This window comes from Seriola aureovittata, chromosome 21 (assembly GCF_021018895.1).
Source record: "Seriola aureovittata isolate HTS-2021-v1 ecotype China chromosome 21, ASM2101889v1, whole genome shotgun sequence".
In the NCBI taxonomy this organism is placed as follows: domain Eukaryota; kingdom Metazoa; phylum Chordata; class Actinopteri; order Carangiformes; family Carangidae; genus Seriola; species Seriola aureovittata.
In genome coordinates, this window is record NC_079384.1 from 3,853,583 (window position 1) to 3,880,327 (window position 26,745).

Consider the following 26,745-nt stretch of genomic DNA (forward strand, 5'->3'; position numbering starts at 1 on the left):
GTACTGCTCGGCTCGTACAAGATACATAACAGCTTCCCTGTGGTGAAGATACAGTTTAAATACCTTCAGACTGGCTTTCAGCGCTTTGTGTAATTTTAACAGACTTAAGATTTCTGAGTGCGTGTGGAAACGAATTTTATTGAAGTGACATTTAAAGAGACAAAAATGGCGAAAATGTTGCTTACTGTGAGAAAACAGCAACAGGTCAAAGTTTATGGATTTGTTTCTATATTTAGTAACTTCCAAAGCCTTTAAAAGCACATGCTGCATGTTGACAGAAATACTACACAGATACTTCATGCCAGAGGTTTCCCAACTGAGAAGCCCACACAGCTTATGGTGGCACTTGAGCAGACTTCACTTTAGCAATTTATGTCAGAAATACTCAAAGTCATAATTCAGTGGAGAAATCACACATATTTTTAGACTCAAGTATCATTATGTCCGCTGACCTTCGTGAACAAGCATCGATAAATCTGCTTAGAAACCAGAGAAAAAAAGATGCAACTTACATCTCCAGGACTCAGAAGTCTCGAGACGAACTAATAAACACAGAAACACACAGGAACCGTTAGAGAAAATCAACATTTATTATAAAAATACAACCAGTTATGTCACAGTCGTTCAGTCATTCATTACAATTCAACACAGGAACAAGTCAAAGTGTGTGATGATCCTCCAAATTCACAGAGTGAATGTGCTCTAAAACAAATTCTCACACACACACACACACACACACACACACACACACAAAGATAAAGATAAAGAACAATGTGATTGGGCTCGGCTACCATGAGGATATAAAAATAGATAAGGACATAAGGTTCCTTCTCAGACAGGAAATGAAGGAGATGGACTGAGTCGTCTTTCACACATCACACTCATTATCCATTCCTCTCAGACGCCCCCTCCTCCCTCCATCACATGCTGACTTTTTGGAAAAGAGACAGAATCCGTCAGTGTGAAATGAGGTCAGTGATCGCGTCGCCGATGGAAAATCACCTACAGTACCCACCAGACCACGGATGGACACACACACACACACACACACAGACGGGGAGTACATACACTTTCTCTCCAACACTCGCAGTCTCTCTTTGAGACACACACAGACACACAGATGTGTTGCTAAAGGGTTGCCATGACAACTCTCTTACATTCCCAGTCGGTCAGGGCAACTGTGAGATTCTGTGTGTGTGTGTGTGTGTAAACTGTAATCGAGTGGAGTCATTTAGGGCTCACAGAGAAAGTAAATTTGTTGCAGAAATGTTCATTTTTAAGACATTTTCAGGACTGAGCTCCAGAACAAGTCTGCAGCCAGCAGCCTGTAACACTGTTAGGCTGCTTCAGCTCTGACTAAGCAGTCAGGAAATACTGCTCCTCCCAACATTAATCACCAACACATCACTATCAGTTCTATCAGCCTGACACCAGTCCTTTAGTTTGCCATTCAACAACACGAATCACACTTCCATCTTATTTACTGAGCACTTCTGTGTGTGTGTGTGTACAGTTCATTGCAAAGGATCTCAAGCTGATGTGATTTGGTGATCTGGTGTGATTTAAATGTGAAGTGTTGCATCATAAATTTTGATTGAAACCATGGTGATGAAATATTTTCATCACAAAAACAGCACAGTGAGGGGAAACCACAGTCGGCTCCCGCAGTCGCACTTTCACAAACAAGTAACCAGGAGAAACCGAATGCATACTGCAGCGTTCCTGCTACAGAAAACAGACATTTGTGATTCTATTGACGGGCTCATTTATTTCCTGCTATAGCTGTTCTCTGTGTTTGTATACTGTGATCACCTCTTCATATAATAGTTCTCCTTGTTAGTGGCAGAGTTTGCCGTTCCCGTGCTGGTTTTCAATGGCCATCAAGTCGCATGTGAAACAAATTTGTTTGCAAATTTATGTAACGGATATCAGCCTCATCGTTCACACTCTGGGTTGCAGGGTCAGAGCTTTTTTTAGGTACCGCCGCCTGCTTCATGTTAAAGGGGCAATCTGAAAGTTTCCTCTGCTGCTGAACGTGGTTTCTTGCCGGGATTTTTGCTCGACAAGAGCTTCAGCCATTGTTGCGTTTGCAAGACAAGAGGTTATAATACGACCTCAGAGCAGCGCTACGTCTTCAGGGGGAAACCGGAGGCTACAGTGAGCTGCTGGTTGGCGTGTGAACTTCAGTAGAACAAGAGACGTGATAAAGACGAGATATAAAATTTGTGTTTTTCCACCACTGGAGACGACGCCTGGTGAGTGAAGGAATGAAGTTTGATGCTGAACTCAACAATGTTTCTTCTACACTGGAAAGTAAACAGCTGCTGTTGATGCTAACGTTCACTACGTAGCAGCAGCACAACTTACAAACAGCTCCGCCAAAACGCAAAACACAGGTGGCTTTTGTTGTGAAGAACTCCCAGGGAAGGTAGTGTGTATGTCGTGGATCTTAGCACTGACAGTGACATCACAAATGCATCTACAAAATAAGACAACAATCATTGGGAGCATTTATTTTCCTTTTTACTATAAATATTGTGACTTTATTTTTTTTAATCAACCAGGACTTCTTTAAAAAAACAAGATTTCCATTTTTGTTATAATCTAAATGGATTAAAAATAATCTCTCAAATCAACATGGATTCTCTACAACAACAACAACAGGCTGAACTGTAAAATAAAAACCTTTTTCCTGGACGGGCAGTGTGTGAGCTGATCAGAGGTCAGGAGTCAGCGCTGCATCTTCCAGGTGAGTCAAACAACACACCGAGTTAAACAAACAACAACAACAACAAAAACAAAACACATACACAATATAGTGATGTGATTAGTTTGCATAGGATGGCCGACCAGGCGTCACGCTGCAGCTTCAGCAGACGTACAGTGTGGAGAGAGCTATCGCAGCTGGATATTTTAGCATCATTCAAAATAAAACTCCAACCTTCAACACGGAGATGAAGAGCTGAAATCCATCTTTTCATCGTCCACACCTCTGGAAGCTGCTCGGATCGAAACGTCAACATCTCAGGGACGACTCTTCCTTGAGTGATCAAACAGTTTGGATACAGTTTAAGTTACTCTGGTAACATCTGACTACACCATCTTGAACCGTGAACGTTTCACGCTGCTCAGACAGACGGCGTGGGTGTCAGAGGAGGTAATGCTACTTCAGATATAGGAGGACTGTGCGGAGAGGTAGTGCTCCTCCACAGAGGAACCACCAGCTTCAGAACACATTCACTGATCTTTGTGTGGCCCCGTCGGGGCAGCGGGAGCACAGATAATAACATCCATTCTGCTGAGAGATAATCCTTGGGAAAACTTTCAGCACAGAGAACATAAAACCCAGTTTAATTTCATCATAACACTCTATAATTTATAATGTTTAGATGACGTGTTGTCTTGTTTTTATGGGTTTAAAAATCACTGCCTTTCTCTGATTTCTTATTTCAGGGCAAATATACAGCACATGTCCCTATATGAATCTTTAAGTTAATGTTTTTACTTTATTGAATACACAGATTTTCTGGGGTTATTGGTCAAATTCAACATTATTAATATCTCATCAACACACCAAACTCCAGAAGCCTCTAAGAACAGGGGCTCCAAACTGTGAAATCCAAAAACCAAAAACTAAAAACCAAAAACCAAAATCCCAGCCGAACTCCGCCGAACAGTCTTTGCTCCCGTCAGCCGCCCTCAGGCCTGCAGGAGCTTCCTGAGGTCCTGGTCCACGCCTCCCGCTCTCAGCTGCTCCAGGCTGTGGTAGCGATGGACGATACTGTCGGCAGTCACCACCACCACCCTGACGCCGTGGGTGTCGCCGCCCAGCTGGCAGCCGATGGCCGAGCTCACCACCATGTCCAGGCCGTCGTGGCAACCGCCGGCATTTCTGTGGTAGTGGCCAGAGAAGACCGCCTTCACCCCTGTGGCGGAGAGAGGGAGAGAGAGAGAGAGAGAAAGAGAGAGAGAGCGAGAGAGAGGTGTGAGTGCTAAATTTGGTACAATGAAGAAATTATATAAATCCTGGAGGGAAAAGCCTGGATTTGTTTTGGTTTTTTTTGGGTGGTTTGTCTCCGTTTACGTCGCTGCTCTAAAACTGGGACGTTACCATAAATAGGCAACATGCTGTTTAAGGCGCCATGTAATACACACCACGTCTAACCCTGCGTCCCTCATGTAGCCCAAAGAAAGGTGCAACACACTCAATTATTAATAGCTCATAACAGAAAATGACCGAAATATATCTACAAGGAGTTGACAGGGTTAGAGATCAATACCAGTGACTCAATGTTTACTCCAGCAGAAGACTTCTGTAAATAACTTCCCTCTACAGCCTCTGGTGCATTTTTAAACAAGAACCTGCTGCTCAACTTCTTGGCACTTGACAGAGGGATTTACATTTAACTCACTTAGCATTAGCATAATGTCATCATTATTGGTGGCATCTGCTTAGAATATACATACATTCAACAGAGCTGAACTCTACCAGACAAGCTTTATTGGTAGAAAGAAAAAGAAAGAAAGAAAAAAGGAAAGAAAAGGAAAAGAAAAACATACTCTGGAGCCTTCCACATGTAGAATATTTTGAAATCCCGGGGAACTTTCATTAAGGCAGCCACAATTTTCAATTTATTTTCAATTACCAACGACATGGTTAATAGAACGGTGCGGCTACGGCTCGGCCCTGCGGCACCGATGCTGTGTCAACTACAGTTGAAATGACTACACACTTAAAATGGCCACGCCAGACGAGCCCCACTCGGAATGACGGCTGCAGAGTCCGCAAATTTGTTTTCCCTGTTTCGTGGGAGAAACAATTTGACTCTCTGACAAGTTGGTGTCGGATTTGGTCGGCTTCCACTTGAACAACAACATAATGTGAGGATTTGAATTGAGGGGAAAGATCTGGATGAAGAGTTATGTTAGGATAAGGTGACAACGCGCATGGGTTTGAGATTAGGACACAGTGTGTGTAGGGTATGATTGCACGTGTGTAAAGTATATGCGTGCGCTTGCATTGTCAACTGTATAGGTAAGGGGATCTTTAAAATGAGTTTACTGCAGGCTTTTGGCAGAGAAAACGAGCTGCTCTATTTTCCAACTGCAAGTGTTTCCATGGAGGGGAGTCTGGCTGCTCGCTGCCTCGTCTCCAGAGAGACACCCAGCCAAAAAAAATAATGAAAACTGGCAACAAAAGAGGATAAATTGCAGCATGTGCATGAGAAAGACATCGGTCTGTCCCAGAAATCTGCACAACAAAGACAAGGAAGATCCCTCCGAAAAACTCTTTTCTTTCCTCTCTCCACCGCTGTTGCTACTTCAGCTTCACTTTCTGTGAAATTGCCCTGAATCATCACGTCCGCCACTCTGCATAATCAAACAGCACCAGAATACGAATGTGACCTAAATTTATATTAATGTTCTGAGCTACGGGAGGACAACGGTTGCACATGCTGGACCATTAAATAATTAATCTGCCATAGATGGAAATTGATGATTTAGGCCCCTATGTGTCTGAGCTAAATTCATTCACAATCCAAACCTGAGGCAGCACTGGCGGGCCGGCCTGCAGCTGTATCACTATGGACCATACGTGAATCTGTTTGCATATACTTCTGTGTGGCCGGGAATAATAGCATTTCACATAACCTTGCCTCGGCTCTAGGTGACTGAGTAACTGGCCAGACTCAACACGGTTCTGTTCATAAATGTGTGTACATGTGTGTTTGTGTAAATGTGCGTCCTTGGTGTTGTTTCTAGATGAGCCACAAATGCCCTTTATGCCTCTTGGCCAAAGCGGTTACTCATTACTCTGTATGACTGTGTGTACAGGTGTGTAGGTGTGTGTGTGTGTGTGTGTGTGTGTGTGTGTGTAGTTCTTCAGTGCTGATAGACACTTTAGTATTTTTTATGCGTCCTACGAGGAATTATACAACTCGTCTACAATTATTCAGACCCTGCAAACGAAAACAACGTGAAGCAGTAACGGTGTGTGTGTGTGTGTGTGTGTGTGTGTGTGTGTGTGTGAGCCAGGCAAAATGTTTGATGTGATCACCTGATGACTCAGTTAGCGACACTGATTGTGGAAACGTTGGATCTGTTTCAATATCCACAAGAGGGTTGTGACTTCTTTGTCACCTCAGAGACACGAGGAAGTGGGAAGAAGACGCTAAGACGGCGATAGTAAAGAAGTGATAGACGAGAATTAATCCTGTAATAATGATGACGAACGAACCACCGGGAGAATAAAGAAATCTTTTTGAAGCTGAAATGGTTTTTCTGAACCTCCTCTAAAACTCCCAAAGATGCTGTGATTAATCATGCCGCCAAATAAAGTGTGTGGGAATGTGTAAGTGTGCATATGTATACATGTGTCAGTGTGTCTGAGTTCTGTTGCCACGTCTTTGATGATCCGCATCCCACACATACGCTGCACGACGCTACCACGCAGCAGCAGTGAGCTTCCCCCATATGTGTGTGACATATTTGTGATGCATCCATGTAGAAGAGTTGTGTTGTATGTTTGTTGGTCAGAGCTTTAAAAATGAAGGAGTGAGTCACAGAACATCTACAGGAGGAGCCGCTGCTGTTGGGAATGGGGCTGCAATTAATGATTGTTTTATCTATCAATTAACCTGTGAATTATTTTCTTGATTAACCAATTAATTGTTTCGTCCATGGTGACATCATCACGTCTTTTTTTTGTCCACCCAGCAGACTAAAACCCAAAGATATAAAACAGACAAAAAGCAGACAATCCAAACCACAAGAGAGAATTTTTTTTTTTAATTCACTATCAAAATAGTTGCCCATTAATTTTCTGTTGTCCAGCGAATCGATTAACTGTAATACTTAGCAATATTGGGGAACGGGAATAGCAAGACATCAAATTGACTTATGTGTCTTCTTGCTGAGAGTTCGAGCCAGCAGCTGATTAGCTTAGCTTAGCAAAAAAGCCACCGGCCCCACATGACCCCTCCTTCCGAGACACAGAGGTCCTGAGAGAGTTGCACCTGTCTAACCCCCGAGTGTCCATCAGGCAGAGTGCGATCTGTGTGAGGTCTTCATTAAGCGCTGCAGGTTTTTCTTCCAAACATCTGAAGTGTAGCTGAGGACGGGGGTGGACCGAATCAACAGACAATTTTTATGTTGTGGAAATGAATTGTCTCGCTCCGCCGGCTTGTCCCGCTGGCTCTTATAGAGCAAAACCGATTTCATAGAAACAATTTAGCACAGGCCCGGCGATAACACCCTGACCTGAATTCATTTGAGCACGTCCCTTTCAGAGCGGCATCATTACCCAGGCTTTAGAAGTCAAACCACTCCACCTGGGTCCTTGTCTGCTAAAAGAAAACACCCTGATAGAAAGGATGGCCTGTCTTAGGAAGAAAAGCAGTTTCAATCTCCACAACATTGTTTATATGAATAAAAGATGGTCAATTGAAAAAACAAAACAAAAAAAACAAAAAACAGAATAAAGAAGCCAAGAGAGCTTTTCCCTTCGCAGTGCACTTAGAAGATGAAGCTGACCTCTGAGATCGGCTACATGGAACTGAAAAACACACAAAATACAAACCAAAGAAAAACTAATTAAAACCCCTAAGTTGCCCTTGAATTGCCTCAAAGACTTTCTGCAACATAACTACTGACAAACTGACAAACCCTCTGTCCTGACCTGGACTGAATACAAGCACCTTGGCTGTCTGAGACTGACCAGAGGATTGCTTTGGTGCGATCTGACCTCTGATACAAAAGGTTACTCCATCGCAGCAACAAAATTAGCAGCAGAAACGAGACTAACACGCTGTAAACACACTCAGACAGAGGTAGGCTGACCTGGCGTTGCAGCCTGGCGCCGCTCGCCCAGTTAGAGAGCGAGACAACAAAAGGAACAGTGGCACCACAGGTTGAAATTTAAGGAAAGCTCACCTTTATGCAAATCGCCCACCTATGCAATGTGATCAACAATGTTAGTGCCACGGCTCCAGCCACTGAGCTACATCGAGGATAAAAATCCTTCCTCCCTCCGCTGACATTATCAAACTAAACCACGCAGAGAATGGAGCATGTGATGCAAGTGTAAGTGTCTCGAGCTGAACGCAGACAGGAGACATTATACGTGTTCAGAGAAATCACATTCAGGACTGTCCAACCCCCCCCCCCCCCCACAACTTTTTTTGTCTCTTCTCCACGCTTTGCTGCTTTCTTTCCCTTTCCCTCCTTTCGCTGAGTGGGTGCTCTCGCGAAAAAACACGCACACTCCCTGCGCTGATAATTCCACGTCTTGTCTCGGTCTCTGCGGAAATCCCATTTACCTATCAGCCTTGAAACAGTGCTGGTTTCTTTTGTGCTTTTCTTTGTGATAAAGACTCCCATCTGGGGACTGGCCTTTGCTTTGACAGACAGAGGTGGGGAGGGTGGAAAGGAAGGGAGGAGGGAGGGAAAGCGCTCAGAAAATACCCAGAGTAAGCAGTCAGAGTGATGAAAACATATTGAATGCAAACGGAGGAAAATTACCCAGAGTCAAATTGAATTCTGGTCAGGAGTTGCAGGAAAAATGCACAGCAAGGAAACGGGAGTCCTTTCCTCCAATATGTGCCTGTACTTTGTGTGTATTATAATTTCATATGCTGAAGTCATTAGATCCATGTTCGTGTTAATTGGTCGATCTATTGGACACACCTTTTACTTTTTAAATGCTAATAGTCTACATTGATGTAGTCTGCAAAATAAAGGAATAAAAGAGGTAAAGAAACGCCCGTCCACATCAAATCATGTTTGATGTTTGTGCCCCTTCCTTCAATCTGCCCCCCCCCCTTCTTTCTCTTCCCACTCTCCATCATCTCCCTTTCATCTCTTGGTCACTCGCCGGCTACAAGATTGGATTTGCTAATTGCAAGCTAAGTTCTATCACTAAACCTCCTCTTATCGTGATTACCTCTAGGAGAAGCCATTTTCCCTCAGACCTTTTCCTCCTTTTCTCCTACTTTCTCTTCGACACAAACTCCTAATGGAGTTCTGAACAGAGCTGTCATCTGCACATCTGTGAGAATGGGCTGCGTAGGAGTGAACATGCAACGTGTGCGCTCGTATTGAAGGGCGGTTGTCATTAAAGTGCAGGTCTGGGAAATAATTCATCATGAAATGGTAGCTGTTGATAATTTGCATGACAGAGGGATACAAAATGATGTAGCGTGGTGAGGCATGTTGCAGCCTCGGCTCCCCATAAATCACTCTCAGCCGTCACTGTGCAGCATCCCCCTTCCTGTGTCCTCCAGTCACACACATACACACTCACACACTCACACATGCATAAAGGGAGCTGGGAAATTAAAGTAGTGAGCGTGTCATCTATCCCGCTATGAGAATGCATGTGTTTTGGCCCTTCGGTGCCGACTGTGGTTCATAATCATCCTGAAATCACCAAGCTATGATCCCTGTGTTTCTCTAAGAACAAAAGGCCTTCAAACAGTTAAGATGTCACAGACGGATCATAAGGGGCTTGTCGATACGACCGTGTATTAATCGTCAGACGAGAAAGTCACGTTTACTGAGCTCAAATGGAAAAGGAGTGAGTATCAGCTGTACTGTCATGATATCAGCTGGATGACATATACTTTGAGATATAAAGATATTTTTTGATTCAGGTAAGAAGCAAGTTCCATTTTGTGTAAGCACAAGAACTTTGCCCGAGTAAAACAGTGTGAATTGAGTAAAGGTTAGATAAAATCAGCAACTGTCTGATCGAAAAATAAGTTAACGAGGTCAGGTATCTGACCAGAGCAGCAATCCCAGGTATGGAAGCACTAATCATACAAGACGCAGCGACGAGCTGTGGGATCAAGCTGAAACAAGGCGCGGCCTTCATCAGCAGCCAAATCAATAAAATAGTAAATGAAGTGGAAGTGTTGAAGATTACTTACTTGGTTATCGTCCACTTTAATGACTCTGATTCATTCAGGCATGAAGAGATGACGGATCAGGTCTCCATTCACTCAATCAATGAAGCCGCTGCTTTGGCCAATCAAATCCATGCAAGTGCACTGTTCACATACTTGTGCAAGAACCAGTGCAGCAACTGTTTTCAGTCCCAATGCCCGGTAACTCGTCCCTAACCCCCCCCCCCCCCCCCACCACCACCACCACCACCACCACCTTTGGGTGCAGCAGAAAGAGACGACGACAGAATAAGAGAGCGAGGTACAGAAAAAGCAAAAGCGTTATTCAGCCTCATCATTAAAACAATGGGGTTAAAGGCTTAACCGTGGCCTCTTATCAACTCCCCAGTGGGTGATAAATGTGTCCTCGCTTTTGAACGGAGTAGGATCCTCGCTGATAAAGACAACCGGCAGCAAGAGAGCGAGAAAGAGTGAGAGACATAGAGGGAAAGATGGGGAGAACATGCGGAGCAGCGTGCTGCTTATCTTCGCCTCTAATTAGCCACTGTATGTACAACTCTACAGCCGCGAGCAATGTTGGGAATTCCAATGAATTTCTCAGCTGTGCTCTTGTTTTTGTTTTTTTTTCTCTTTCTCTACATAAACAAGGTTTGGAGGCGAACAGCGGCGGCAGGGAAGCGTGTATCCGTGTGTCTATCTGTGCATGTGTTCACCTGTCCTTGTTTGTATGTGTGCTGAAGGTATCCTGAATGTAAGATATAAACCTGGGAGCAGGAGGAGGAGGAGGAGGAGGAGGAATGGGGCTAACAAATCTAATTACAGTACTCCATCTATGAGGAGAGGAGAGGCTGAGAGCACTGCTGGGATTTCTGCTACTCCACTAGCCTCTCAGAGAGGAGACATCGGTCCCCAGCCGTGGGAATTCAATCTTCACTGAAGAGACTCCGGATCTGCACAAAACCTGTTCTCTCGAAATTCAACTTCTTCAACGAGCAACCTACAATTTTTGCTCGTCTTTCCTCCTTCGCTCGGAGTAACTAGACGCCGGCTGAGTCGCATTCATACAAATTGGCATAGGTAGGGGCAATAAAGCCCAAGAGAGCATTATTTACTATGATTATGGGTATGACAGTGACAAGGCAGCGCGGGAGCACATAATAAGAGTAAAAAGCTTCCTCCAGGGTGTTTAGGGCTTTGTGTGATTGTGACAAACGAACTGACTGTATTGTAGTGACTGAAAGTCTCAAGCAGTAAATAACACAAAAGAAGTTAAAACAACTGTTTTTGTTGTCATATCAGACTTCTTTGTGCATTTGACAAATATCGGTTTAAACTCAAAGATATTAGACACAGAGAGCGGGTGCAAAATTAAAGGTTAAATTAAAGATTTAATATCAACCAAATCACAGTCAAATCACAAACCATAGTAATTGCTTGCGTGATACGCGACTTGTCCGAGAGGAGGGTCATCACACAGAGACAGTGCATCATTAATATGAGCTGGGTTGCAGTCACCAGTTCTCAGGGCGGAGCTGCTCGCTCTGATGAGCCAGGGGATGACTAACTGGTGTCACACCTTTCCCATGTGCGGCTGTTTTGCTGAGATAACATACAGATACTTGCTGCAGAATATATCATGCATAGAAAATGCACCGCTGCACAGCGATTTATTTGCAAAATGCACACACACACACACACACACACACACACACACACACACACACACACACACACACACACACACACACACACAAAACATGCACACGCAATTACTCAAACATCTCTCGACACCCATATCCTATGAGAGGGAGAAGAAGAAGTTGGTAGGGGAATGAAAAATACTTCAGTGACGAAAAATCAATTAAATTTTCTTTGTCTGCAGGGGACAATATTCTCCATTTCCATCATGTGTCAGTGGATTGGTGGGGGGGCTGCAGGAACCCAGCAGCAGTAATAACAACCTCACAAATGCTGAGCCAAATCCCCAGCTGCTGTAAGTTAACTGACACCACACACACAAAAAAAAACCACACCTCTGGAGTGGTTGGAGAACTCAGTTACATACGGCGGCGTGTACGTACTTACAAAGTACGAGGAATGATTTGATGCCAAAGAAACATTTGTGTAACATCCAGCAATCCCATTACAAGGCAGCTTTCTGTGGAATTTGAATTAGTCGACAAAGAATGAGGAAAGTCATCCAATTTTACCTCTTTGTTCTTGCCAGACGGCTGTTTTGCTTTGCTCAAGTAAGAACATTAGGGCAGCCAACAAAGAAGAATAATCTTGAAGAGTTTTCTTTTTTTTTTTTTTAACAACACCCGTGTGTTATTGGTACAAAGAAACACTGTTAGAGTGTCATGACGCATTTTCCAGTGTTCCAATAAAGGATCTTGAAGCTCAGTACTTTTTTACACCATAAAGTGTGTAATCCTTCAGCTGCTGGTACAGCTACATTTGTCTTCCAGGCCCAAATTATACGAGAGCTTGCTGCACAAACATAGACTGAGACTTATCCTTGTCAGCTGCTCCCTAATGAAAAATCTCCGCAGAAAAATGACATTCATGCGTTATCTGTGCCCAAGCTTAACTGTTCCTGCGTGGACTTGAATCTCTCTGAGAATAACACTGGATAAAGAAGTGTGTGTGTGTGTGTGTAAGGTTAATGATGCTGCCCTTTCCTGTAATGACAGTAATGATCACCAAGGTACAAGAGCACATCTGGAGGATAGAGGATCACAGGGTGCAGCGGTGAGGACAGACCGACAGCGGAGGGAGGTGATGCGTGAATAAAGCAACGCAAAGAAGAGGAAAAAATTACCAAGGCCAATGTATGTCCAGAAGAGATATCATTTACCACGGATGAGAGGAAAAACAGCCCTTCATCACACGGACAGGAAGCCAAACAACAAGCACTTACCCTAACTCTCCTTTTTCTTCAGTATGTGTTCTGTAATTCTTCACTCATTCTCATTGTTTTCTGCTCTAAAAAGGCCCCCAGTGTCTCCGCTGGGATATTTTTACCAGGCGCTTGCTCGCCCTGCAGGGAACTCCCGCTTCATGCAAGTTCATACAGTCCTTAATCTTGCAGCTAACATGAATAATAAAAAAAAATGCACAAGTAAATATTTGTTTCATCAAACTTGGTTTTGTGTGAAGTTCACACACAGAACTGGTGATAATTTATCTCTCTTGTGATGTGCGTGGGTGGAGTTGAGATTATGTATCAGTGCACACTGTCTTTGTGAAAATATATGATTTTTACATGTTAAAATTCCCAAATACTTTCAAACGCTTGCCTCACAAACATAAAACAATTAGACTGAGAGTCTAGAGCTCACAGCTGCTGTACCTGAGGCTGCACTTATACACAGCAGTGCTTTGAGCTAAATGCTAATGTTAGCATGTGAAACACACTGATTATGACAATGTTAACATGGTGATGTAATGGTTCAGGTATGTGTTTACTATGCTCCCTATCTTAGTTTAGCATTAGGCAAATATTTGTTAATTAACAGTAAACACAAATTATAGCTGACGTCTTTTTCTGGGGTATTTGGTCATAAACCAAATTACTGGACAAATTAAACCTGATGACGGCGCACAAAAAGGGAATCAGCTACTGAATGTCGGTATGAAATATCATGTCAGAGCATCACCAGAGTCATTAGGAAACGTCTTCTGGGGATCATGAATGTCTGCACCAAATATTATGGCAATCAATCCAACTGTCTGCAGGAAAGTGTTGAACTGAACCAACGAATCATTTTTCTAACACACTTATTTGACGAACAAATGAGGTATATTCTCGGCCGCTAAACACTTCACTTTATGGCTAATTTGTAAGATTTGTCTTTCCAGCCACCGTGTCATTTCCTGCCCCGGCGGTGACCCTGACGATCACAGTGTATCTGGTACAAATGTGGAAGTCGCAGCTCTATCATAAACTGACACAAGAGTACGATGATCACAGGCACGCTCTTTCTTTTTTTCTTTTTTTTTTTTTACAAGCATGCCTCCAGGACAGACTCCAGAAGATTCACAGTACAGATGTTACAGCATCAGTCATCACCAGGATACTGGGAGTAAGAGATGAGGGAGGGAGCAGAGGGAGCGTGCGAGAGAAAGCACTCAGAGGAGAACAGAGAGACAAAGCCTGTGTTATCCAACATTAACTGGGTTGATTCTGTGCTGATTTTTGTCAAGTCATCAGATTTCAATTTTAGATTTTATACATTTAACTGACTTAAATGAGTATTTCATTGCTTTTTTGTAATTTTCTTATGCGACTTCGTAGATTTCCTAACAATCCGAATCATAAATGCACCAAAGCTTGAGGATAACTGTACTGTGCCATTGCACTGAGCCCGTTGTTCTCTGTGTGGAATGACAGTGATGAAGAAAACATGGCTGCTCATATATAAACCACAGAAATCACATCCTTCCTCTTGCTGTAGTAAGAAGTAACAGATACTGTACAAACACATGTGAAGCTAAGTGTATATGCATACAAAACATGAGAAAACCATGTAGCGTACGCAGCTTTACAGTGAGAAGCCGCATGTCTCTCATCAATTAATAAAAACCACCTACATGTGAGTATGTATATAGTTCATACAGTACTTGTCTAATGTGCACTCTGAATCTATAATTGCGTGCAGGACATGTGTGAACCAGAGTGTGGATGAGAAAAGGACACTCGCATGTAGCATGTTCTCCATGTACGGCGCAGTAACACTGACCGTTCCTCCATGTAAAAAGCCTGGACGGACTGCCCTCTGAATGTTTAACCAGTTCCCTCAGAGGACCAATCAATTATGAGAGAAAGAAGGGTCATCAGTCCAAAACAGGCCAACATGGTTAAATACATGCTGGAATAATGGCTAGATAATGAAATGAATACCATCCCCCTGCCAGTCACCTTGATGCATAATTGAGACGCGTGTGGCGTGTGTCTGTATGAGAGGTCCCGTCAATCAGCTGTGCAGAAACAGCTGGACGTGATGTGTACATGAGTGATCGAATGTGTTTGTAAGTGTTAAGCCAGCGCCTACTTAAATACTTATTGTCCTTGTGAGAGTGTCCCTGCCCGGTACCCTTGTATCACGCTCTTATAAGCCGACAACAGTGGATTTTCGATTATGGAATTATTCTTCTCATAGGAAGTCAATTCATTAATTGATTCAATTATGCCTGCATTGTTTGTGTGTGCGTCTTCTGTGGTTCTGGCTAATTGCGTATTAATCCTCTGGGCTAGCATCTTAAACTGTGCTTCAGTTAGATATGCTCGAAGTGAACAGGTTTAACAGGAATATTAGCTAAGAATTATTAAGATAAGACATTTAAGACCACTTCACAGCGGCTTGAATCCACAGCCAGAGAATAGACTGCTGATATTTCGCGGTTGTGGACGAGGCAGCCGCTTGACTTTTAAAACAAATAAAACCGAATCATCTTTTCAGTGACTTCTAATCGTAGGAAAAGACAAAGAAGACAAAGTAGCTGGAAGAGACAAAATATTTGTCAAGTTGAAGTGCCCTTGAGCAAAAATACTGGACACAAACTTGCTCAGTCACTGTGAGCTGGTAAAGGCAAAGTAACCGGAGACAAAGGTAAACGAAGCCCTGTTCTCCTACCGGCCTTCTTGAACCTGTCCAGCAGGTTTTGTCTGACCGCCCTCTGCAGGTTGAAGTAGTCGTCCTCCTCATCAGGCGTCTTCAGGTACAGAGGAATGTGCTGGAACACCAGGACGTGTTTGGGTTTGGGTTCCTGAACGGAGATGGATGTGAGGGGGTGGGGTGGGGGGTGGGGAGAACTTTAAATTGTTGTGTCACACGGCAGCAGACAGCAGCAATTACCTAAACATGGCGTCCAGACACAGCAAAAAGAAGACTTTACCCGTCCTCATAAATCACACGAGAACAGGATCGTGCCGCTGAAGCCATCCTACCGTTGAAGAGGAGGCGGCGGCTCTGCTCAGCTGCTCCTCCAGCCACGTCTCCTGGGCCTCCTTCAGCTGAGGGCAGGCCGAGGCGTCGTAGAACAACTGGGAGTTCAGAACCAGGCAGAGGACTCCACCCACCTGAGAACACAGAGAAATGTGGTAAATGTTAGTTATGTGTATATTTGTAATAAAGGGTTATTTTTACGGTGCGTTTCAGACCACCTACACAAGTATTTTTTTTCTTTCTTCTCCTGAACTAATCACTACAATTTAACTCCTGCAAAAGCCTAAGTTCTGCACAGAAGATCATTGAATCACTACACAGGTAAACACAGATAGATGCATGAGCAAAGTGAGCAGGGCCCTGGAGTCAAAGGGGGCTTTAATGGCCTTAAAATGTTTTTCAAGTGGGCAGAAAGATGTAGAATGACCTACTACTCCTCAGTCAAGGAATTGTAAATTAAAAAAATAAACAGAAGCTACAAATGCAAGACAGAGACAGAATCAGACAGCGTTACAGCTGAACACTGATATCGCTCTGATTTAGACGAATGTCTCTCTGATGAACTGATGCACTTCAGATGTTTGATCAGGCCTGACAGACGGAGTGCGCCTGCATCAAAGCTAGCTGGCTAAACACAATGCTAATTTGGCAAAAACCAGCACCACCACCACACTGACGTCTGAACATGCTGTCACTTACAGCTACTGAAAATCAACTCATCTGGGTGATGTTTTTTGTTGACTTGATGCTATTTTGTGTAGGTTTTGCTGTGTTGTCGTTTTAATTCCCATTTATGTTTTCTTTTATAGTCAATAGGGTGACATTTTATTAAAATACCAGGATTTACTTGTGGTTTTTGTTTTGATTTGATGAAAATCATTAAGTGGTCATGATTAATCCTGCTCAGCCTGTAGCACAGTTTTATAATGTACGGTGGCTCTGAAGGAGGCTTTTTGAAGTCTGATAAAAGTAAGAGTTTGAAAAGTGGATTTTCTAATTAATGACAAGTATTATTGAGTTATCCTCTTGAGTCGACTCATATTGGAGACTAAAAGTCAGGATATCTTGGAAGTAGCTGCTTTCAACTTTGACTATTAAAAAAAACCATATGTCTTTATGGAAGTACAATACTAAATTGTCGATTTACTCCTTTAAATATAAATAAACATATAAAAAACATGGTATACACAGAGCAAAACAGAACCAAAAATGTTCTACTACTGCTACTAAATGTCTGAGGTGTCTGCTTACCCAGAAGCTGAAGTAGTCGTCCCCCCATTCACTGCAGAACTGCTCCACTGTGCCGGGGGTGGGTGTGTTGCCCAGGTCGTGGTTCCCACTGACAAACACCAGTGGGATTGAGGGATCTGCTCCCTTCAAGGCCGCCTTCAGGTCTCTCTCCTGACCTTCTCTGAACGGCGTGTCTGGCGGGGGGAGAGAGAAGAGAAACTCAGCTTGTGTCATGGTGACAAATGAGGCTACAGTCTGTGGTTACAGTCCACATAGAAAAACAAAAAATAATAATAATATTGACTTGGAGAAGCAGCTGCTTCATAACAAACAATAACAATAACTTGAACACCAGAGAGAGAGAGAGAAACGTGCATGAATGCTGATGAACCGTGTCAGATTGAGAGTGTGAAGGGTGCTATAGGTGAGAGTCGCCTTGGGGAAGGAGGATTATTTGGATGATAATGATGACAGCTCAGAGAATGATCAATGCTCCGTGCAGCTCGACTTTATATCACCATGGTTACTGACATGATGAGTAGTGTTCTGGTGAAAACCCTCTCCGCGGTCGGCTACGGCAAAACCCGACCTCTCTCTCTGTGCGGAGCTGTGCGCAGGCCGGCGCGTCCATCGGACGAAGACGCGCGAGGATACTCGTCGTCTCACGAGTTTGCGTCGTGTTAAAAAAAATCCAGCCGTTCTACTCTGTTACGCCTGGAGTTCACAAAGAGGAGAAGCATGTAAAGAGGAGGGAAATGTTTTGAGTGAAGTTAATTCAATCCCAGCATGGGTAAAGGGCAGAGAATGGTTGAGACTCAAATCTATTTATAATTCAGAATCTGTATCAAACAAACCTATCAGCCCCTGCTCTGATAGTTCTTAAGTTATTCCTTCCTCTCCCTCTTCTCCTCTCTCTTATTTCTTTAGCTTTTTATTCATCTGAGTAATTATTTTACTGGCCTACTTTTGGAGCAAACGTTTCCTTGGATGTTTGGATAGCACTCATTACGTAAGAGCCTCTTTCCGACAGAACATCTTGTGCGTGACAGAGAGAGAGAATGTGGAGTTTAAAAACGTATCCAGATAAAAAAAAAAAAAGGTAAAACATCTCTTTCACCTGTCTCCTTTTTTTTTTTTTATAATTACGCCACACTGTCAAGACTCCAAACTGTCAATACAGCACACAAACATGCACTCAGATGCAACGGGAGAAATGAAGGCCCTCTTTGTAATGTAAAACAGACTCTGTGACACATTTGTATTCAGCTTTAGAGAGTAAAGTGCTTCTGTGGAATTGCTTACAGTGTATTAATTTCCTCAAGTGTTAACAGGTAGCATGTCAACAAGTACAATGGGATTAGCTAGAATGTGTTCATAGATCTTCGCTTGCAGTCAGCAGACTTTTACTGCACATGACGGCAACGGCTCGGAGCCGGTGAAATGTCACGATGGTGCTTTCTGTCCCAAACTTTAGAAGAATTATATTGAAATTAGAGCTGAAATGATTCGTCGATCAAGAAATAATCATTTTTTAAACTGATTAAAAATGTGAATAATGAACTTCGTCTGTTGCTCAGACGAAACGAGACATCTGAAGATGGAACCTTGGACATGATGGAAGATCTGGCAGCTAAACACACGATGCTTTTTGTGCCAAGAAATATTTCACGCTGTGACAGACAAAGCGTTCTGACAATTAGGCATGAGATATCTGACACCCCGGAACATATTCAATTGCTCTTGTAATTATGGGATTAGGGGTGTTGCCATATACTGGTATTGACGATGACCGTGATACTTAATTAGTAATTAGTAATTTGGTAATTTTAAATGTGGGAAATTTGGATTTGTAAAACAAATATTTTATGAGAAAATACTTGAATAAAAGGTTGAAAGATCGATGGTAGAAGTTGCAGTTATTTTTTATTGGCAAATTAACCAAAGGATTAGATTATTGTTAGATTAACTGAATAATCAAAAAAGTAATCAATAGATTAATTGATTAGTTAGTTACAGCTCTAATGCCATGTATGCCTCCAGTGGGCGATGCACAGTGACGATTTGGAAAAAACAAAAGATGAAGGTTGTTCTCTTGGGAGCCGACAGTCTGAATCTCGATGAAAGCGATGACACCGAGGCCACAGCAATGTGGACTCATTATTCCACAATCACAATATTTGACCACTGCATCAATTACATACAAAGGAAACCTCGTTAATGAAGCTGGGATGGAGAATAGGGGGCGCAAAGGTTGTCATTTGAAAAGCTGAGGCCATTGTCAGCAGCTGGTAACTCTCAACTAATCCTGCTGTTACAGACAAGTGGATTTTTAACAGATTCCATCCGTTTATTCACAGGTTTTTATTTCAGTGTGATCCGTTTCCTCCGGTCTTTCAATAATCTTAGAGAATCTGTTATGGGGAAGTGAATGAGAAGCGCTCTCGCCTCTTTTAAACAACATCAATGTGCCCTTCAGCAGTTCACCTGACCGTCTCAGCTGCTCCAGTGGCTAAGAACAGCAAAAAAATAAATGTTTTCTGCTTGACACCGTCCAAGTGTGAATGTGTGTATTCGAGTGAGAGTGATGCAGGGTGGGGCTCGTCGAGAGCATCTAGCACACACTTAACTTTCTCTAGATAAATAAATGTGAATAAATAGCACTGGTAGCCTCGCACAGTGGCAGGGACGCTGTGCTGCCTTCTGCTTCCTTGCACCTCCAGCTGCCTGCCCTCAACTGCAGCCATCCGCTAACACAGCATGTTCATGAATCATCCCTCAGCGCTACACGGTTCAAACCAACGCTCTACCATACAGTAGCCCTTCAATCTGCGTTTGAGACACTTTGCTTCGGTAAATCCATTAAGGTAACAGGTGTCAATTTAAACAATCGTAGGTGATACGTTAAAAACAAAGAAAAGAGTAATAAAATTCTGCAGATACATTCACTTCATAAATAAGTAGGATTCCTCGTGCTCAGGAAACAATGAGGACTCATGAAAAAAATGAATTTTAAGGATTCATTTTCTCAACCTGCTTTCCTCTTTTGGAATAAACAGTATATGTACAGAAAAACCAAAAACAAAGAAACAATGCTGCTCTCCGCTGTCTCTGGAGCTCTGACTGAAAGGCCTTGTTCATTTAATGAGATTGCAGCACTGTGATTCTCAAACCCTGACAGGAGACTTTGGCAGGTTCTCGTTCAGCTGTCCAACACTGTAAGCACTTCTCTCAATTTCCCCCAAAGACTGGCTGTCGACGCTGCACATAGGTCTCAGTGCGTGGGGTCTTGCTGTCGCATACATTTTCTACACTTCTTTTTCTAACAACTGTCTTCTGAATTTGTGGGGAAACTCTATGTTTGTGATCGACTCGAACATGTACCGGCACTGACAGGTTGTTCTGATCTGGCACCGGTTTGGCAGGCAAAGTGATGTCGTTTAATTATGGGGGATAATGCAATGGCAGACTCTCAGACTGTCACTCCTTGAAGGTATTCATTCATGCAAATGTTCATTGGCTGTACATCCAATAAGTGACTTTCAACATCCAACAGCTGGACAATCCCTGCATCGGCGTGAATGTCCGATCACTGTTTTTTGAAAAAGTTCGGAAATTGTAAGACGCCCATATACTGACACCTTAAGGACGCCTGCTGGACGCCTCTCTTTAGAGGTTTTTCTGGGACAAGCACAGTGCATGCTGGGAGGATTGCATATCCCCTCTGGTCTGGAAAAGTCTCAAGATGCCACTGAAGGACCTGGAGGATGTGGCTGGGGAGAGGGATTTCTCGGCTACTTTTCTTGGCCTGCTGTCATCATAACCTGGACTTGGATAAGCTGTCAAAAATGGATGGATGAATGGATTCACCCTGACATTTACCGGGGTTGTCTTACAGAGTCTAAGAGGATCTTTTCACACTGACATTTGAACCGTGTATCTCCTGGGTCTTTAACAAAAGTGTGAAGGTGGCGACAGAGAGACATTTCTAAACTTAAACACTCCTGGCAGCTCCAAACCCCCCCTAAGAAACCTATTACTTCCCACAAGCCACCGGATGAGCCCATTAGATAAACTCACACAGAACATCCCCATTCAGCCACCCGACTCCAAAAAATAAAAAATAAAAAAATAAATCCAAAATGCTTCCACATGTCACAAAAACAAGCTCTCCCTAGGCAGTCTATCCTTCACGCTCTCCTCTCCTCTGCTTCTGAATCCCACAGAGAGAACCAATTTATCTGCCTTCAATGGCAATTAAACAGGTGTCCACAGCTACAGAGAGGGGACAGGGAAGTCCCAAGGTAACCTCCACTTCACCTTTGTTGAGTTTTACACACATGTGTGCACATACGCAGATGCACACACGTACTTGAACACTTCTCCGCGCCGTATCATGCGTAGCATCCCTCGTGAACCCCGAGAGACGCAGCTTGAATCCTTTGTAGTGCTCATTAGGAGAGTGTTAAGTCCAGCATGTTTCTCTAATCTAATCAGCTCTGTATCTCACCCACCCACCCCCCCTCCTGCCGCTGTCCCCCCTCCCTGCTCTTTATCCCCTTCATTTGTCAGCTTTGAAAATAAGTGAGAGAAAGACACAAGAGGGTGAAAGCGAGAGAGAGAACGGACGGCGAGATTGAAGGAAGTCCTTGAGATGAGAAAGCGTCTCTTGAGGGTTAGCTTGGATTGGAGAGAAGGCGGGGAATCAGGATCAAGGAACTTTCTGTCAAGTAAAGGTCTGGATGCCATAATGCTGAGGGAGCAAATGCTAGCCAGCATTTCTTTAAGGAAGCATGACCTGTTTAGTTTTGGGGAACAGGATTGTTCCTTGAGGACCATCAGGGTTCTGATCACTGCCTCACCAGCTGCTCTTTGATGAGAACATGGACTTATTAAGTGGTGACATTACTATCCGGCCTTCAGTTTTCCTACCACGCTCAAAAACCCATTACTGATGAAACACAAAGACCTCATTGTTTTTTCATGTTTGCTCCAGAACAATTACAAGAACAAACTTTTGATTCCTCAACACCAGACTTAATTCACACCGATGCTTCAAACAGATTAATCACAGGCAAGGATAAGTGAGTGTGTTTGTGTGCAGTGTCAGACTTGCAAATGAAGGTTGTCAAAATAAGGTATGAGGCATGAGACCGCAGCTGTTTACAAAAGAGAACGGACAGATGATGGAGGAAAGAGAGAGAAAGGAAAAGAGAGTGAGTGCGCGAGCGAAGGAGAGGAGAGATAGCGAGTGAAATCCGAGGGAGCAGAAATACAGTTGCCAATTTCCCGTCGCCGACAGGCAGCAGTGTTGACAATGCCGGTTGACAGCCAGCTTCCCCTGGCCACCTCCCATTCATTCTGTATTGTAAATAAACAGTTTAAGGGGAAATGTCAGCCGAGAGACGGAAGGAGCAGCTCCTAATATCTCTTCCCTCCTTCCCACCGATGCAGCAGCCCAGTTGCCAGGAATGTGACGGACATGGCGAGTAATGAGGATGGCACACACAACCTGTTCTGCTGGGGCTGACAGTAACGAGGGCTGACGCCTCGGCGTTCGTAGGTCCCCGAGGCCTTGCAGTTTAAACCCCCTGCTTACACTAGCTACTGTCCCACTGTGCATCTGAAACAGATCTTGCTGTGACCTATAAATGCGACTGATCAGAGGGAGACGGGGAGACTGGTGGAAAATGGACGGCGGCCATGTTTTAGTCTAAATGGTACAGTCATGGAGATGATAAGGATACTCGGACGCCTACAGCAAGACTCTTGGATGATAGGGCGAGACAGCTCCTGGAGTGTTCATGACTGTCCCTGTGTAGCTAAAATTGGTGGTCATTATGACCCAAAAAGGAGAAGAGCTGCTCTGTGACTAAGCGAAGCCAAATCTGTGTTGCATATAAATAGTTTGCCTTAAGTTAAATTTTAGAAACAGGGGCCAAGGACATTCTACACATGACACACTGCACTAAATATCACAAAATGTTCCGCTTCTGCATAATATCTTACGTAATCTTCGGATCAGGATCGAGCTCAGCGATACTTTGATCATGATCCATTCAAACGTGTAAACAGATGCGGCGAGAGAGAAGATGTGCAGAGACGGACAGAGAGACAGGTTCGCCTGCCGACTTCTTTTCTCTCTGTGTGCCCATTCCTTGAGGCCAGGCAGTCAGGCAGGCACCTCATGCTAGCTCCCTAATTGTCATGCAAAGGTAGTTTGCATTGGTTGGCAGCTTGCGGCTCTTTTTCTGCTGAACATTAACTCTGCAGTGGGTCCCGCCAGCCCGTTCTGCTTACCCTGTCATCGAATCAGGCAGCTGGACATCGAGAAAAAACGCACACCACACCGCAGTCACTCATTTCATTACAGTTACTTTAATAAAAGCATCCGTTTGCCTCTGATGCCTGCCGAGCTGCACAGTCAAGGTCTTCTGCTGAGACACACAGGATTGGCTGGTTGATGTTTACAAGTTAGCATTAATCATCATATCTCTAGTCACTACCGAAACCGAGACACAGACAGACGGAAGGGAGCACAATTGAACACAGCATGAGCCAAACACAGCATGTCAGCTCCAAACAAGGTAGGAAATGAGCAGCAAAATGATTATTTTGTTTACTTGGCCAGCCATTTGTGGAGGTATCCAACTATTTTCAAACCATGTTCTATTCTGAAAATCTATTTGTCTGGCCAGAGAGTGAATGCATCTGGTGAATTGGGGAAACCAGCTGCCACTGTGGCAACAGAAGTCGGCTTGCTGTCCTGCTTCAAAGACATCTAACACGTCTAACTCAGAGCAGAAGACTGATGAGGAGAAACCAGTGTACACCACAGTAAGATATTATTTACAAAAGAAGTGATGGAATACAAAGGTCTCACATTCTCCATCTGTAACCAGTTTCCATCTGCTGAAGCATTTCAACAAAGCAAAAATCTTTGCTTTCATGTAAACAACTTCAAGGCAGCCAGGTGCTTTTTTTGTTATAGAGAAATATCACACGCTGTCACAGGGGGTCTGATGGTAACAACCTCGACTCCACCATCAGGGCAGCGAACTAACTTTCCTACACTCCAGCTGCAGCGGGAACAGAGTAGGCGCTATCTTGTAGATATTTAGAATATAAAGTCTGGCTGGTCTGATCAACAGCTGAAAGCTTCATCAGCTATCCTGTAGATAGGGAGACAGCCTGTGCTTTCCCATACACAAATATCAACTGCTGTCATAGGTGAGATTGTGACGTTGTTTTCAGGCTCTGGCCTGGAAACAGAGAGCGCTGACGTTCAAACCTCTCCAACTGAACCATGCCTTAGCCGATGCTATTCACGGACTGCATTGATTAGATCAGTATTACCTCAGAGGGCAGCTGAGAATACATTAATCAATATATATATATATATATATATATATAAATATTCCATTCTCTTTAAAGATTGATAAATGTCAGAAAGCTCTCTTGGCTTCTACTAACGACATATCTGAGATTCTGCAGCAGTGAAAACAGTGTGAGGAAGCTTTGAAAATTCAAGGCTTTCTATATATTCACACACTCCTGGCAGCTGTGAAATAATTCAGTATAATACAACACCACCTCTATTATAGGTCGTCCCTTGTGGTTATACTGCATATTTCAGTCAAATGGTCAAATTTCCCGAGACACATACATACATTGATCACAAACCTCTCCTACCTGCTGCACTGGGACGACAAATAATCAATTCAGCCTGAGGCTCAAAAAATGAAATTCAGATTACGCTGCATGTCATTTTTGGAACTCTATATGACAGAAAAGGCGTTCAATTTGTAATGGTTTCAGTCAGAAACATTCATGTCACATTTTACTATTATGAGAAATATATTTCAGACTGCCATCATAGCTCCTCAGATCAGCTTTCCTCACGCTGGGCAGGTCAGAAACTAAAACCCGCAGTGGAAATCAGTCTGACCTCGACACATAACGGGATAATATAAGGTTGAAATATCAAAGCAAATGCCTGATGTATCGCATATATGTGTTTAGTTTAAGTTATAATCATGTAATCTGCTTAAAGTGAAAACGCAGAAATTAACTCTACAAAATTACTCTAGGATCAATAGTTAATGTAATAAACTGAACACAATAAAAAGATTTCTTGTCAAGTTACTGTTTAAACATCAGATTTCGTATTTAGACCAGGGCTCTCCAACAGGTGGCTCGCAAGCTACCAGTAGCTCACCCAAAGGTTCACAGCAACACAACTTCACTCAGTAAATCTTCTCCAAATGCAACTGAATCTAAACAGAAACAACCACAAACAAAAATTTCAATGAGGGTTTTTGCGTGTTTTAAGGGTTTCCGCCACGAGGAGTTCGGACAGGAAGCAGGATGGCTGCAGCTTCCTTTTAAACGTATTATAAAAGGCACAATGCGTGTCCTAAATTAATCCGTCCCAGTACTTTGCACACGATGGCAGAAACGCCCCATATTGCATATTCATTAAGGCAAATGTACTAAATGGACAGCGCGTGTTGTCTTGCACATTTGAAAGACACAATCCTCAGTGCACACCGCTCAGCTTGAATGTTTGTTTGCGGGTGATATCAAGTTTACGCACGTTTTTACACACGCTTTAGTAAATCAGGCCCTAAGTATATTAACTTAGCTATTTTAAGTTCCTGTTTGTTATGTACCATTGATGTACTGACAATTTTCTCTGGACTGAGGAGCTTCTTTTGGCTCCGATTTCTAAGCGGATTTATGAGAGGTTTATTTGCAGTGGTGTTTTCATGTCTGTGTGTTCAGGTCTGACTGAACCATGACTCAGATTTTTGTCTGATGTGCGTTTCAGATGTTTTTGGTTCAAAATGTGAGTTTTGGATATTGATATTTGATGACTTTTGCTCTGGAGATCAGTTTGACCGTTTTGATACGATATGTGAATAACTGTAATATAAGACACGAGGAGCTCTCAGCTCCTTTTTATTTTGTCAAAGGAGCTCTCAGAAGAAAAGGGGGTTGGAGACCCCTGATTTAGACATATGGAGCGGAGTATTTAAATAGAACACTGTAATGTAATGTAATTGGTGTGTAGTTGGCTGACACCAGCTGATGAGGGTGGCACAGATTGTCTTCTACTCCTGCCTGAGCCTACAATAAATCTTCTCCAGATCCATACTGTTAGTGTCAGACACCAGATCACTTCTTAGTCATAACAGAAATACTGATTAGCAGTGAATCTGATGTCCCTCATTAAAAACCTGCATCATGCGTATAGTTAGCAGCCTCATGACTTCAGTAGGAGGTCTGTTCGCCGTCCAGCACTGCTCACTGAACTGTGTGTCTTTTGCTGAATACAAATGAGGCATACAACAATGTGACTGGTGAAACAGCCTATAGTGTGTGAAATCAAAGCTCGTGTTTCTAAACAGTTTTGTTTTTTATCAGTCATTAGGGAGAGCCATTTCAAACACTTTGAAAATAAGTGCAGCATTTGCATAAGCCTGCGTGAGGTACCAGATGCCATGAGATAACACTCATTGGGCTGCTGCTTTATCATTTGTTTTGACTAAGAGAGCCTGAGCAGAGTTAAAGCTCACACAACTGGCATCTGTGAGTTCACATTATGTCCTCCAACATTAGGCGGATAATTGGCAGCTACCCTGGTTGATGCCAATATTTTGTTTTTA

The 26,745-nt window shown here is 43.3% G+C and overlaps 1 protein-coding gene across 2 annotated transcripts in view; it reads right to left on the reverse strand.

Annotated features, from left to right (window-relative positions):
* Positions 1–2,497: 2,497 nt before the first annotated feature.
* The window catches only part of cpped1 (calcineurin-like phosphoesterase domain containing 1), a 33,390-nt gene continuing 9,142 nt past the window's right edge, over positions 2,498–26,745 (reverse strand). For both annotated transcript variants that reach the window (XM_056365412.1, XM_056365410.1), the window contains exons 3-6: positions 17,102–17,274; positions 15,853–15,984; positions 15,539–15,671; positions 2,498–3,926 (exon numbers count right to left, since the gene is read on the reverse strand). In XM_056365412.1, coding sequence (XP_056221387.1) covers positions 3,700–3,926; positions 15,539–15,671; positions 15,853–15,984; positions 17,102–17,274 — 665 coding nt within the window. In that variant the 3' untranslated portion in view covers positions 2,498–3,699. The remainder of the gene's footprint in view (positions 3,927–15,538; positions 15,672–15,852; positions 15,985–17,101; positions 17,275–26,745) is intronic.